This window comes from Lolium perenne, chromosome 4 (genome assembly GCF_019359855.2).
Source record: "Lolium perenne isolate Kyuss_39 chromosome 4, Kyuss_2.0, whole genome shotgun sequence".
Lineage (NCBI taxonomy): Eukaryota > Viridiplantae > Streptophyta > Magnoliopsida > Poales > Poaceae > Lolium > Lolium perenne.
In genome coordinates, this window is record NC_067247.2 from 269,460,419 (window position 1) to 269,474,765 (window position 14,347).

General features: G+C 45.3%; 2 protein-coding genes across 3 annotated transcripts; both read right to left on the bottom strand.

The window, feature by feature from the left end:
- Positions 1-475: 475 nt before the first annotated feature.
- On the bottom strand, positions 476-4,400 carry LOC127294927 (uncharacterized). 2 transcript variants are annotated; one of them, XM_051324832.2, is made up of 3 exons: positions 3,891-4,400; positions 2,761-3,023; positions 476-2,602 (listed from the first exon to the last, which is right to left on the bottom strand). In XM_051324832.2, exons 2-3 carry the CDS (start codon positions 2,879-2,881, stop codon positions 789-791), a joined length of 1,935 nt encoding a protein of 644 aa, XP_051180792.1. In that variant the 5' UTR covers positions 2,882-3,023; positions 3,891-4,400; the 3' UTR covers positions 476-788. The 2 variants fall into 2 exon arrangements, with proteins under 2 accessions (XP_051180792.1, XP_051180793.1); XM_051324833.2 differs by lacking the exon at positions 3,891-4,400 and adding an exon at positions 3,586-3,830.
- A 3,992-nt stretch (positions 4,401-8,392) lies between these two features.
- Positions 8,393-13,790, bottom strand: LOC127294928 (uncharacterized). Its single transcript, XM_051324834.2, has 7 exons — positions 13,471-13,790; positions 10,408-10,488; positions 10,188-10,262; positions 9,615-9,659; positions 9,408-9,497; positions 9,220-9,321; positions 8,393-9,062 (listed from the first exon to the last, which is right to left on the bottom strand). Exons 1-7 carry the CDS (start codon positions 13,567-13,569, stop codon positions 8,880-8,882), a joined length of 675 nt encoding a protein of 224 aa, XP_051180794.2. The 5' UTR covers positions 13,570-13,790; the 3' UTR covers positions 8,393-8,879.
- Between the last annotated feature and the right edge of the window lie 557 nt (positions 13,791-14,347).

The window sequence follows — 14,347 nt, forward strand, 5'->3', positions numbered from 1 at the left end:
CGCCTTCATCTGAGGCCTCCTGCTCAGAGATGGCATCCCAGAACTTACCACGCACCGTCGTACCGCCCGCCGCCGGCGTCCCCTCTAGCGCCGGCCAGCTCCAGCCCGCGTTGCGCTCGCTGGAGGCCCCGCCGTCGCCATTCAAATCGCCTTCCGCGTCGCCTGTGTCGGTCCGTACCGGGGTACCGGTTCGGTCCATCAGGCTTTGGACCTTCGTTGTTCTGTTTGACTAACTGAATCTCTTACTCTTGCTCTCTGCTGATTTCAGGCTGTGGCAGAGTACTTCAGCTGTTGCCTATGTTTAGGAGTATGCTGCTACAGAAGATTGATTTTTATGATGTTTTTTTTGGAACAAGATTTTATGTTGTTAGCGCTTTCTGTTTAACGACTGCTATGTCCTTTCTGTTCAACGACTGCTATGTCCTTTCGTGCTTGTTCGCAAGGCAAAAGTGCATAATTGTGCAATGCCGCCTGCTTAAAAAACAAAAATAATAAAGCACATATTATTTCGTCTATAGATGCGATCACAATGCTGAAAATTTGGAGTCCAGAAACTATACACACGTCGAAAAGCACACATTTTTTCCAAACCAGTAACCTTACAGAGGATTGGCAAATAACTCAGTGAACTCACTCACCGATTGGAAGGCTAACTACTACTAGTCTACTACACCAAAATACCCATCATTCTATCACGATTCCAAAAACTGAATCTACTTGTATACTTTCTCCTAAACTCGCCAGCTGGGAACCGAGGTTAGCTATGGCCTGAGATTGAGAGACTCCAGTCAATGAATCCTTTTCTTGAACATTCCTTGGAATGTCAAGCCTACACTTCTCTCTTTTGCTTTTGATTTCACTGCAATATGTTTTGCACTTGAATCATCACCGGTCACGCAAACGCCTTTCCCCTTCATGTCATATGCTCTTGCATTAGGTGCTCGTCTGCTGAAACTCTCATAGAGATCAGGAGAACGCCGCATCAGCTCACTCGCTGAAGAGTACCCCATCAACCGGTGAAGCTTAGACTCCTTGGCACTTCTTTCATCGATGGTGTTGAAAGACGAGTTCCTTGACACATGCAGGGGTTGTCCGTCCTCGGTAGAATAGCTTGCACCAGCTGAGATACCGTACTCTTCCGAGTACGAGTATGGGTCAGCTTGATGGGCATCAGCGTTGTACTCATCATCTACCTGCTGATTTCCGTAGTCATCTACGCTGGACTCATCCCCCCCAAATGGTGACTGAAGTTTCTTTCTGCTTGGGTCTCTGTAAGAGTAGGAGAGAACTTTTGAGCAGGAGCCACACTGCAGCCGGCGTGTTCCTCTGCTTGGAATGGCAAAACCGGTGGGCAACTGGACCAGCCTGAGGCAGTTCGAGCAAAGGACGAATGGCGCGCCCCTTAGGACTGGTCGACAGAGATTTTTCGGTGGAGGCCGCCGCTTGGTCTTCTTGGCTTGTGGCTTCTGTGGTGCAGTTTCTTGTTTCCAGGAGCTGCAACAAGGTGGCCCGCAGCTATGGTGGTAGCATTGGTGAGGGCATGGTCTCATCTCCATTTGCCCACTGTGACCGTACGAATAAGCACTGTGTCGACGATACCGCGGTAAGGGTAGCCCATGGCCATGAGGAGCAACTTGGCCAGACCGACTCAGACGAGATGCAATGCCAGAATGCTTGGTAGTAGGATGATAAGCTGTAAGAGGTTGGCTGGATGCGATGGCAACATGAGGCCTGTAACCATCTTGTTTCAGAGGACGTGCAGGGTGTGCCCTTGGCTTGCAGTCAGAAGATGGTTTACTGAAAATTTCGGACAGGTCATCTTTCAATTCATCCACCGTCTTCATGATCTTTGATTCAAGGGGTTCACTTGCCCTGAAGCTCTTTGACTGGAATGAAGTCCGAGAGGAGTGGAAATCAAGCGAGTCAACCGACACTCTAGCCCCTTCTCGGAGATCACAAGATCGAGATTGCACCCTTACGAGCTTCCTTCTCGTGCCTGCAGCAGCTTCAGTTTTGCATGCTCCACTCTGCTCAGATTCTGGCGAATTGACAGGCGATCCTCTTCCATCAGACAAGGGCTGTGAGGCTTTCAGACTGCGTTCCTCTTCATCCTCTTCTCCTACTGTGCAAGCCTCTGGACTCTCTGCACTTCGCTCCACAGTGATGTTCTCTTCATTGTCAGAACCTATATGCGTGCCATGTATGAGGGCAGCAAGCTCTTCCATTTCTCCATCGGTGTCCCTTCCATCAGAACTGTCGTGTTCATTGCACTCGGTAATTTCAACCTCCAACACATTCTTCTCAGCTGGAATGGCATCACCATCCTCATTGCTTCCAAAGCCATTGCTCTCGTGCTCGGCCTCGGTGCATGGAGTATCTGGAGTGCAGGGATCATCCAGGGCAGCACCAATGGAATCCAGTTCCTTGCTTTGAGGAGACACCCCATTGCCAACCGAGGTAACAACAGAGTAGCTGCCCGAGTCTTGCCTAACTTGTTTTGTGGACGCTCCATTGCTCACAGGTGTAATAACAGAGTGATCGCCGGAGTCTTGCTGAACCTGTTTTGTGGCCACATTTTGTGCACTGCCAGGACGGACTTTAGCTGCATAAGCAACACAGCAAAGAAACCAATGAGAAAACTGGTTTGTCTGAATAGTTCATAATTAAGGAGACAGGTAGCTACTCTAGCTTTATCGAAAAAGGTAGCTACTCTAGTTCTAAATTTCTGACTAGCCAGTGTGTCCTTGATCGAATGTGTACCTCGAAGAGTGGTGTTGCATCCACCGCACTGGTAGACTGAAACATTTGCAGGCTCTGGTAGGATGTTGAGACACTTTGGGCACCTCACGAGGCGGAACCCTCCCGTGTTTGCACTTGCCATCAAACAAGAACGGCCAAGGACATCACCCACGGCACAATATTTCCAGGCTGTAGGTACCAATCACCACCAAACTGCTATGAATGCAAAGGCCGTCTCCTCCTATGTTATGCAATACCAGGTCCAGAATCCAGTTCTCCTGTATCTGCAAACGTTCAAGAGGAATAATGATCAGTTCCACAAGCAGATTAGCAACTCATCATGGTTGGACTAATCCCTACCACGAATACTAATGAGAACAAAGATAAACGCCTAGGTGCTGCAAGAGATACAGCTGTAGGTGTAGCGCCACATGCTAGCTGCTGAAACATTGGGATCAGTACAGGGGTAGGCATCTTGGCCTATGGGCAAACATGAAGCAATTCATTGGGTGTTGTTGGTTGATTAGAAAACAACAAATCGATGAGATCATAGAAAAAGGTACTGACTGTTCGGACCCCTTTGTCCTGTTCATGAGATCATCAGAGATCCGAGTTATCAAAATTCCCTGGTAGCTAAAAAGTACTGGAACAAAGGCGTAACGGTGTTCAGCAGCTATAACTAATTTCGTCATGACGGTTGGTTGGTAGCACATAGCGGTTGCAAAAATCCAAAGTAGGATCTCCGTAAAGAACGCAAGAGAATCGTTCGTGCCTCGTGCGTGCGTGCGTGTGGAGTAGCAACCTACTCTACTAGAGCGCGAAGAAGGCAGAGAAATGGATGCTTACTGAAGGTTGAGGGCTAGGAACACCTTTGGCCAGATTGAGGTGGAGAGGCGGGCAGAGGGGGTGAGGATGGGAGAAGAAACTACACCCCCGATGTGCAGATTGGGTTGGAGTACAGTAAACCAATCCAACGGGGAAAGCAGGGAGCACACGGAGAGAGCAGGACCTCTTGTGTGGTGTGGGCAACAAAAATGGAAAAGGAGCAGAAGCTGATCCGAAGGCTCAAGGAAGAAGAGGAGCAGAAGGAAACAAATTCCTTCAATCAATCAAAGAGAAAAAAGACGAGGAGGAAGAGGCCAAGAACTCACCTTTCCCCGTTCTTTCCACCACTCCTTCCAAGCCAGTCGCAAGTCGGAACAAATACAAGCTCGGAAGCTAGCTTGTGCAGCTCGTCGCCGTCGTCGTCGTCGTCGTCTTTCTTCGATCCCCCCGCAACACCCGGTCCAGTTCTCGGAAGTTCCACGCCGCGTGCCGGCGTTCGCCGCCAAGCTAAGTAGTCAGGTCAAGCGAAACTGAGAGAATCGGAGAAGGTAGTATAAATAAAAACAGAGTCTCCTCTCCTTGGCATGGTGGAGCGGGGAGTTGACCAGCAGGAAGCTTTAAGCTTAATCAATGCCCCCGGATGCCCGGTCTGAACGGGGCTGCGCAGCAGCGGAGACCGATGGCGAATGGAGGTGGGAGAAGAGAAGAAGAGAACACGGGAAGTTCTGTGGTCAAACGTGCGCGCGGTATAAATTAACAGCGCCACGGAATGAACTGGCGAGAGGGAGAGAGGTTGACGGGATGGGGTGGTGTTGACTCCCCGCGGCTTTGGCTGCTGCTGCTCGCTCGCTGGTGCGTCCCGGTGCCGGTGGGTAGGCGCCGATCGCCGCCACGTCGAGACTAGCGGCTCCTCAACTTGTGGTTCTGGGTCCTGCAGAGACGTCGTGTGGGGCCGCACCCCTTATCCGCGCGTGCTTGCCTCCGCGGGTCCGCGAGCTTGCTTGCCCATCCTTCTTCAGAGTTCATTTATTTTTCTGATTTTTTTGGATAAAAAATGGTGAGAGCCCCGGCCTTTAGGTGAAAAAATATACAACTTTTATTTATATTTTACTGTATTCAACTTGTCTAGCAAGAGCACATATGGAAAAATCTGAAATTACCACACAACACCTACAAAACCCGAAGGAAGATTATGCCACTAGGCTTTATTATGCCCTAAAAACACAAACAATGCACCGACTATGTACCGCGAGCATCATCGAGCCAACCTATAGCAAAAAGGGAGAACATATCCGGTCCAGGGAGCACCTCGTGCACACGCTTTAGAAGTCATCACCGGCGTCAGTGTTGGATAGAGATCCACAATGTCTTCGTCGGGCCCGTCGTTGATGCTGCCACGGCGATAGACATTGGCCCCAGCCTACGCGAGCTCATTATGTCATGTCCGACACCGAGACCCCGATGTGTCATGCCACCGTCGACGCGGCAGATGCAACACCGCTCCACCTTCTCGAGCACCACCATTTGCCACTAGTCTCACAAGACATCTCCATGTATACCTGGCAATGGGAAGCCTGGCCCGGTCAGCCCCTAAAATTCCCGGGCTTGGGCGGGCTAGGATTGGGCCAAAGATTCAGGCCCAATCCCTCTAGCTTGGGAAATGTGTGAAATAGGGAAGAGGCCTAGCCTAAGGCCCGGTGGGCTTTTGCAGTGATGGGCTGGGCTTGTGCCTGAGAGTTAGGCTCGATGGTTGGGCCGGGCCGGGTCTGGGTTATTTCGTTGATCTTTGTTAGGCTTGGCTCGAATCCTAGCCCAACCCGAAGATTGCCTAGGTATTGGTCCAAGTCTCACATTGTTCCTCCAAGGATGAGAGCGGCGCCAAGTGTTGCAAATGTTCGACCTGAAACAGGTCTACGGATTCCCAGGGGCAACTTGGATGGGATCTCACTTTACATACGATATGTGAGATCAATTTGTTTGAACAGACCCAACATGTTCGAATATTCTAGAAAAAATTGACACCCAACTTCTGTCCTATATATGCAACCTCTAAAAATCTCAGCTTCAAATTCAACCTACACTTAGAGAACCAAAAAAAGACAAATCTTACATGTAAACGGTGTGAAATCATGTTCACCTAAAACTGACACTATTTACAGTAGTTTTTTTTTTGTTTCTCTACCTGTAGATGAACTTTTGAGCTGATTTTTTTTTTGAGTTGTAGATACAACCGGTAGGTATGTGTACAAATTTCAGATTCTTTTGCAATTTCTATGAATGAATTTTGTGAGTTGATCCTACGATCCCACCTAATGGAGTGATCCTATACAAGTCTCCCCCACGAATTCTCCGGGAGTGATTTGGCCACGAACGCGAGCTTCATCGCCAACGCCTTCAGCAAGGTTATGACACCCATTATCTATATTCTCATTTAGTTCGAGTCGTATATAACACATTAGATTAAGTGAGGCGTGAGGAGTAAAAGTACGATTTGGGCAATCTGAGAATTGACACAACCTGAAGGTTAAAAACCCAGATACATGAAGGATCACTTATTAGCAATCTAGCCATTATGAATGTTAGTAACGTTCATTTAGCGATTCAGATTTTAAACGACACGTAACATAGCACAGAGCCACAGAGGTACTAGCGTTGTTTCTTTCATCACACGGCTGGTTTGGCACTCAAGAAGCACTCTGCGATCTCAGCGGGCGGCTAATGGCCACCGCCCACAGGATGCAACTGGGAAAGGTCACTGTGAGTCTGTGACCGATCCTGCTACAACTGATAATGTGGTTGGGGAGAAATCTGGAGGTAGGTGAGAAATCAGGGTGTAGGTGAGCTCTGATCATATGGACGGCTACTTCTAGAACAGAGAGCCCACATACCGGTTGTCCGATTGTCAATTCTCATCCATATCCACGATTCTTCTCGTCTTCCTCTGCCTCCCCTCAGTGACTTGGTCGGTCGACTAAACCAAACACTGCCGTAGTCAAAAACATATGCGACTTTGATGAAGAAAAGAACGCGACTTCACCATAGTTTCGAAGACACGAACATTACCACTTCGATCGGTTAAGACTAAGAGAATGAGATGGCGCGAAACGCATCACGCATTTACCCGAGTAAGTATATTGGCTCGAAGATATTATCCCAAGTGGTTTGGAAACCTGGGGATTCACACTTCTGGGCTAGTCTTATGGCGACAAAAAATACCTTTTTTCGACATGGGACTTTCTCGATTAGGAACGGAGCACAGATACGGTTCTGGGAAGATGCTTGGCTAGACAATGCACCCTTAAGTGAACAGTATCCCGCTTTGTATAGAATTGCTCGTCGCCAAGGTGATACCATTGCAACTGCAATGGCTACTTCACCTCTGAATGTGACGTTCAGACGGGTTTTACTTGGACAAAGACTAGCAGCATGGAATACTCTAATTCAGCGGCTCGGAGATATTCATTTATCGCCAGAACCAGATGAATTTAGATGGAATCTTCATGTAGATGGTTCTTTTTCTGTAAAATCATTATACAATGCGATCCTTCTTTCTGATTTACCAGTTGATAATAATAAGAAGATTTGGAAGATGAAGATAATTAAAAATCAAAATTTTTGGATGGTATCTTCGTCGTGGGGTTATTCTCACCAAAGACAATCTTGTTAAGCGGAATTGGCACGGAAATACACGGTGTGTTTTTTGTCATCATGATGAAACCATCAAACATCTATTCTTCCAGTGCCAGTTTGCGAGATCTATATGGTCAGTCATCCAAGTACCGTCTACCCTGTATCCTCCGACTAGTGTCGCCAATGTCTTTGGCAATTGGCTTCATGGTATTGATTCAAGGTTTAAGTTGCTTCTTAGGGTGGGGGCGCTTGCAGTTATCTGGGCGCTTTGGCTATGTAGAAATGACAAGATTTTTAATGACAAAAATTCTTCTGTGTTGCAGGTCATCTACAGATGCACAGGTATTCTCCGTTCGTGGTTACCTCTTCAGCGTGTGGAGAACCGAGACCTATTTACGGAGGTCTGTACACGGTTGGAGGATACGGCGAGGGATAATTTTTCCCCATATGGGTGGCAGCATAGTCTACGGATAGTAGCTCCACCTACACCTTAGGCGGCATATGATTCATCGCTCTGATATGTATCTCGCCTAGTTTTCTTTATGTATCTTTTTTCACTTGAGACTTGAGACAACAAACGGCTGTGTGCATCCTGGTTATGCAGACGCTGGATGTAATTGCTTCTTTAAGTAATAAAGTCCTTTATCGAGAGAAAAAAGTCCGTGGATCAGCGAAGCCCGTCTGGATCCAGTGAACCGTGAACGGCTCGAGCAGCGGCACTGTTGAGCAGTGATGAGTGATTCTTTAAACTTTTCTGAGATGGTGATGACTGACGAGTGATTATTTAAACTTTTCTGATATGGTGATGAGTGATCTTTGATGCGCACCGTCGGGTTGAGCTGTTGCAGATGTCGGGTCATAAATAAGGCCAGCAGAGTCCGGTGCCGATGAGACAACTGCGTCAACGCTGTCATCCAATTCATCGATACAGACCCCGGATTGAAACAAAAAAAAAAGTACAGTACGTGCGTTTTAGTTAGGGACACGCTGGTAAGAGACGTCCGTGAGCTGGGTAGGTCGTCTGACTAAATTGTAGGGTCCGGTTGAGGTCGGCCGTCAGTCGCTCCGCAGCATGCTACACGTGAGGGGTCAACCACAGCACATCAGTCAGCAGGGTCCGGGTCACGCAACTATTGGAGATTTGGAAATGGACATTCACTACTAGTTTAAGAGGAACAGAAAACAGAAAAGAGCATAGTGGTAGTTGAAGTAGACTGAACCTCCCTTTCAGAAACCGAACTGTTTATTCTCTTTTGAACAAAGAAAACCAGGAATCTTGACATTCTGGCTAGAGCTATACTATTAGTAGTACTAGTAGTCCAGTCTCCACTGGTAGTAACATCACTACATGATTACACGCATATACTGTCAGTGAAAGTCAAAAGAGGTTTCATCATTACATGCCAGAATGAACTTGCCAGGGCCCTCGCTCCCCACAAACGGAGTCATTTTTGTACCAGAACTAGCAGGACGTCGGAGGTTGGCAGGAATACTCTCTTTTCACTAACCCACCAAGCCAGAGCATGCCAAAGATGGCCAAACAATTTCCTTTACTGTTCGATCGTGATCCTCCAATATGTACAGCCATGGCAATATCCTATTGCCGCGGTCTAAAAAGCGCTAGCATCAACAGCGGGGACAGCAATGTTCCAGAGGATGAGGAGAGAGCTAGTGTTGTCTCTGTGTCAGTATTCCATTGGCAGTTCCCACTCATCCTCCAGATCCTTCGTTTTCCTAGGGAGATTTCGGCCCACGGACTTTCCCCGGCTACTTTGTTTCTTAACAGGCCTAGATCTTCGCCTTCCATATCTACTGTACTCGCCCATCTGATCTCCGGGCCCTTGAATATTTTGTGTGCCCCAGATGCCCTAACAATTTAATTAGATTATTTTCACTCAGCATGGTTGTTGCTTCAAGCATTTTTTTTGAAACGGGAAAAAAAAAATTTTGAAACGGAAGTTGCTTCAAGCATGATTTAACTGATCTCCAGATATTTTTTTATGTCCAATGTTGTATCAGAAATACCTGTGTCAACCGCTGAACACGAGAGACTGCATCTTCATGCACCACTATTGTATCAGAAACTATGTCAAGCACATCTTCGACAAACAAACAGTACGTGCTTACCTGTAAGGAAAATAGATGCTATACTGAGACAGAAGCGGAGGATCTAGAACACTAATAGATGACAAGCAGATCTCCAGTACAATTACCAGGCTAGCAGGGACAATTGTAAGCCCAAATGAATCAAGCTCAAGGGACTCCACAACACCTGAGTTAATGTTAAAGGTGAAGCCTCGCACCTGATGAAGTAAAAAAAGGTAGCTTAGAACCATAAAAGTAAATTCTTCAAATGAAAATGAGAAATGAAATTACTCGGATAATCAGATTATACCTCTTTAAAGACCAGATAGACTCACCTTACCGACATTGCGCCGCCTGGAAGTTACAACATTGTAGCCAACCTAAAAATAACATTCTAGAATGGTAAATAATAAAGCAAGTACTGATCTCTTCTCATATTGCCAAGAACTTAAGATCAATAATTTGTTTTGGGATCCAAGAAAATATGGAACGAAGATACACTTTCAGCGAATATTATAAGATAGTGTTGAATAGAGTTCAGCGTCTACTCTACCCGAACTGGTCCACAAAATGCAGGTTACTTTAACCGTGGGCACAAGAATTAAGGATTAGCCTAAATTCCCTTGTCTTGCTCCTAGGCGTTCTAGTTATTCTCTCAGTTTCCGTGTTCACTCTCCAATGAGGAACACTGGGAAGTAGATTCACTGATCCATGAGATTAATGATAATGGAGCATAATGGGAAGAATACTTAGAAATGATCAGACATTTGTGGAGAAAATGAGACTTACAAAACGACCTATTTTTGTATGTAGGAAGTACTTCACATTTTAAGGCTGATGTTCTAGCTAGAAATATGTAATAAAAACTGAAACATCAAAGCTTGTTTGAAATTAGAAAGGTAACATACCAAGCCGTGCAGACCAGCTAGCTTAAATTCGTTCTCAACCACAGATTCATCCTCAACAAGCACAACATCCCCAACCTACAAAATCAATTAGTACATTGCATATCAATATTACTGAAGTATCTGCTGCACTATTGATAATAATATATACTTCATATGTCAAGGTGGATAATAAGAATAAAGGTGCATAGAAAAACAAATCGAGCATTCTTGAATATTCAACCTGATATATATCCTCAAAAAGGAATTTCTCAGCATCTCCTGAAAGCAAGCTTGGCCTCACTTCAACCAGTGCAACAGCCCACTGGATAAAACAAAATAGAACAAAATCATGAAGAGGCGGTGAGGCATAGTTAGCCTTACGTAATTATTATTACCAGGAAACTTAACACTATCTAAATTAAGTCCCTATCTTATAAACAGGAGTTGGTGAGGCATAGTTCAGCCACGCTTCCCACCTCTATTACCCACAGTCACACAGCTAGGAAACATCTAACAATAAATATTAAGCAAAGTAACTGACAACACTGAAGCTTTTCCACAAACTAACTCGACCACCTCCTAACAGAGAATGGCGCAGAGCACAATGCAAACACGTTGGTCTGGGTGGAACTCAGATGGCCGCGGCGGCGTAGACTGAGATGGTGACTGACAACAGTGGCTTAACATGATCAGTAGTATTTTTCTATCTGCGGCAAAGCACATGAATTTAGCGCATATGATAATGACTTGCTCGGAATAAAAGATCGTTCAACTATGGTGACTGACTGAGGTATTTCACTACTAGGAAAATGTTTTTAAAACATGTGAATCCTAAAAGAAGGAAGGTTCATTTTTTTAAAAAGGGGTTACTTCAGAAAAATAAGATGAAGGTCGAGTGTGGTCTATGATAGTAAACTTATACGAGATTTGATCTATGATTGTAAATTGTGATAGGACCCACAAGGTTGGGGATGTACTCATTGCTGCAGCAGTGTTATTACAAGTTGATTATAATTGGATAAATATTGTGATATTCATTGATATGCATCAACACCAAATAATATATTTGTAAGTTACTTCAGATACTTGTGGGCTCTTTCTGTAATGAAGGTGCAAATCATAAACTGAGGGCTATTGGAACTCAGCTCCAGGATGTGGCCAGAAAACACAGGTAATACTGATTATTGATGCTGGCAGGTGAGTATGCTGAGCTTCGCTAGCTGAGGTGTGTTAAGATGAATATGATGTATTCGGATTTTAAATCTACGCTCTGTCATAGAAGTTCATATTCCCGCATGCATAAGTTGACATCAGGACACTCTAGGATCACTGGGCTTGTAAGTCATCAATGGCAAAATAAAATGCTGTCCAGTTGCTATAAGGAAAAAATATGTACTCGGGAATCTCAGAGCGACTAATTGGATTTACCTGCGGTGTGAATTCTAGTTGAAAAAATGGTTTACAGGAGAAGATGAACGGTGAAGCCTTGTTAGACACCCTACTACCCTAGGCTAAAAATCTGAACAGAAAGCCCTTTTTCGTAGCTGCGTTCCTAACAGGTGGTGTCCATTCCTTGCATCCTCCTTATCTAGCATATCCGGTCAAACACAACCTATCACCCTCCCTAGTGCTAGCGCTGAACATAGGGAGATCTGAAGACCACATCAGAACTTGCGCTAAGATGTACTCCCTCTGTTCCATAATGTAGTATGTTTTGGCATACTAAATGGAACAGAGGATGTACATTATTAGCAAGATGCCTTTATACAGTCATGTATCTTATACTCATAGCAACATATCATCATATCCAATGCACTCCCTTTCAGTTCGGCCAAAAAATCACCATGACAAAAAAAACCCTTTGTGTACTCAGTTCAGTACACCTATGTAGTATAAAATTTTAAGAGTAACAGAAATGAGAAAATTCTGACATGTGATAAATGAAAAGAAGACAAATGATACAGTTCACAAAGTTTTTTGTCTTCCTTTCTTCTGACACATTTATAATTAGAAGTTGAACCTCTGAAGGATACTTTCGAAAATTTCATAATGATTTGGTGCCCAAACCGAAAATTCGGTGAATGTGCATGATAATGGATGAATGCACATGTTTCCTGCCCAATTCTTTTAGCGCTCGCTAGTCACAATACTAAACGGACCCTATTTATGTCACAGTTTATGCCATTATTATCGGCAAACATCCACAGACCACAGGTAGTTGATCAGGCATATGAGTGCAGAATTCAAATAATGCAGGAAAAGTTCGCTTAGCAGCCATGAAATGTGTGCTTGAGCCGCATGTATCGATTGATGCAGAGGCTGGGGATGCCCCCTTATCGAAGAAAAAAAATGAAATGTGTTCTAATCGAAGAAAAAAAAGATACCCAAATCTACAAATTAGGCTAGATCATTATCCGTTAACGCAAAACATATCACACTTAAGACTTGAGACTAACCAAAACAGTATAAAATGTGTCCCGTGGTGGCGTTGATAGATAAACACAGTAAGGCCTCCTTTGATTTAAAGGATAGGAAAAACATAGGAATAGGAAAGGTATAGGATTGAAATGACATGTCTAATTGAATCCAATAGGAAGATGAAGGGCTCCTTTGATTCAAAGGATTTGCATAGGAATTGTGTAGGATTTGGTTCCTATGGGAAAAATTTCTTTACATGTTGTTTGATTCATAGGAACATATCCTATAGGAAAAATTCCTATAGGAATCTTGTAGTGTAATTCCTATAGGAAAAAAGCATTAGCTCATACCTCATGGAAAAATTCCTTTGCTACAATCAAACAAACTTCATCTTCCTATAGGTTTCAAGTAGACATGCCATTCCAATCCTATACCTTTCCTATTCCTATGATTTTCCTATCCTTTAAATCAAAGGAGCCCGAAGTTTGTTTGATTGTAGCAAAGGAATTTTTCCATGAGGTATGAGCTAATGTTTTTTTCCTATAGGAATTACACTACAAGATTCCTATAGGATTTTTTCCTATAGGATATGTTCCTATGAATCAAACAACATGTATAGGAAATTTTCCCATAGGAACCAAATCCTACACAATTCCTATGCAAATCCTTTGAATCAAAGGAGCCCTTAGGCATTGCGTTGTGATGGCATATCATGCCATCCATACAAAATGCAGAAACAAAACAGAAGGATGTGAACCGTAATTTGCAGTCGACACTCGCGAACTAGCCAAAGTGACAGCCTCACAGCGGATAGCATGGGCAAACGAACACAAGTGCAGGGTTGAGTCTAAGAAAAACAAGTGCAGGGGAGGAGCATATCCCGTACCGACGCGGGGTCGACCCAGAGCTGCGACACGAACCCGAGGCTCCGCGCCGAGCTGACGCTGATCACCTGCTTCGCGAGCAGCCCCGACCGCCTCGCCATCTGCCTCCTCGTCCTCCTCCCGCCGCTGCCAATCCTCCTCGCCTCCCTCTCGCCATCTTCCTCGTTCACAACCCCTTCTCCTCCACCTCCCACCTTCGCATCGACAGCAACCACTGCCTCATCCTCGAGCTCCCGCTTCAGCGCGAGGAAGTCGAAGCTGGACGGCGGCGCCGCCGGTGCGTCGTCCCGCGCGGCCGCGCGCGCCACGAGGGCCCGGCGGGGCGGCGTTGGCCCGTGCGCGGCGGGGGCCGTGAGCTTTGGGTTTAGGTTTGGAGCGGGTTTGAAGGGTGGGTGGGGGAGGGGCGCGCAGGAGCACATCGTTGGGACGATTGACTGACTGGCCAAGCAGTTCGAACTCGGAGACGATGGGATTACATTGGTGGAGCCAGGAAGTAGCGTCTACTAATGTGAGAAGCGGATAATGTCTGCATACGTTTTCTCACAAAAGAAAGCGGAGACAGTAGAAGGAATGACAATGAGGCCGTCAGCGTATCTGAAAGGCGTACCCAACAAAGAGGTCAAACGAGGAATGTGTCTAGAGCTTTGGAACCATATTTCAGTATACACTAGCACAATTGCCCGTGCGTTGCTACGGGTGGATCGCATGTTCGAGCCATGTATTGAGAAAGATAATTACATCTTGTTATTACGAATTTCAAATTTTCAGCACAAACACATCTTTCTTATACATTTTCATGTTAAACTATTTCGTTGAGTTTAATCACACTCGTGCCTTGATAACAATGTTCCAAGATATTTGTAATTTATTTTTTCTCCG

What these genes read in the sequence shown, in the direction of transcription:
- LOC127294927 (XM_051324832.2), bottom strand. Translation starts at nt 2,881, where the DNA reads ATGGCAAGTGCAAACACGGGAGGGTTCCGCCTCGTGAGGTGCCCAAAG. An exon ending in ATGCAACACCACTCTTCGAG is followed by an intron (nt 2,603 to 2,760) that starts GTACACATTCGA and finishes TTGCTTATGCAG; the next exon opens with CTAAAGTCCGTCCTGGCAGT.
- LOC127294928 (XM_051324834.2), bottom strand. Translation starts at nt 13,569, where the DNA reads ATGGCGAGGCGGTCGGGGCTGCTCGCGAAGCAGGTGATCAGCGTCAGC. An exon ending in TCTGGGTCGACCCCGCGTCG is followed by an intron (nt 10,489 to 13,470) that starts GTACGGGATATG and finishes TGTTTTATCCAG; the next exon opens with TGGGCTGTTGCACTGGTTGA. An exon ending in CAATTGTCCCTGCTAGCCTG is followed by an intron (nt 9,322 to 9,407) that starts GTAATTGTACTG and finishes TTTTCCTTACAG; the next exon opens with GTAAGCACGTACTGTTTGTT.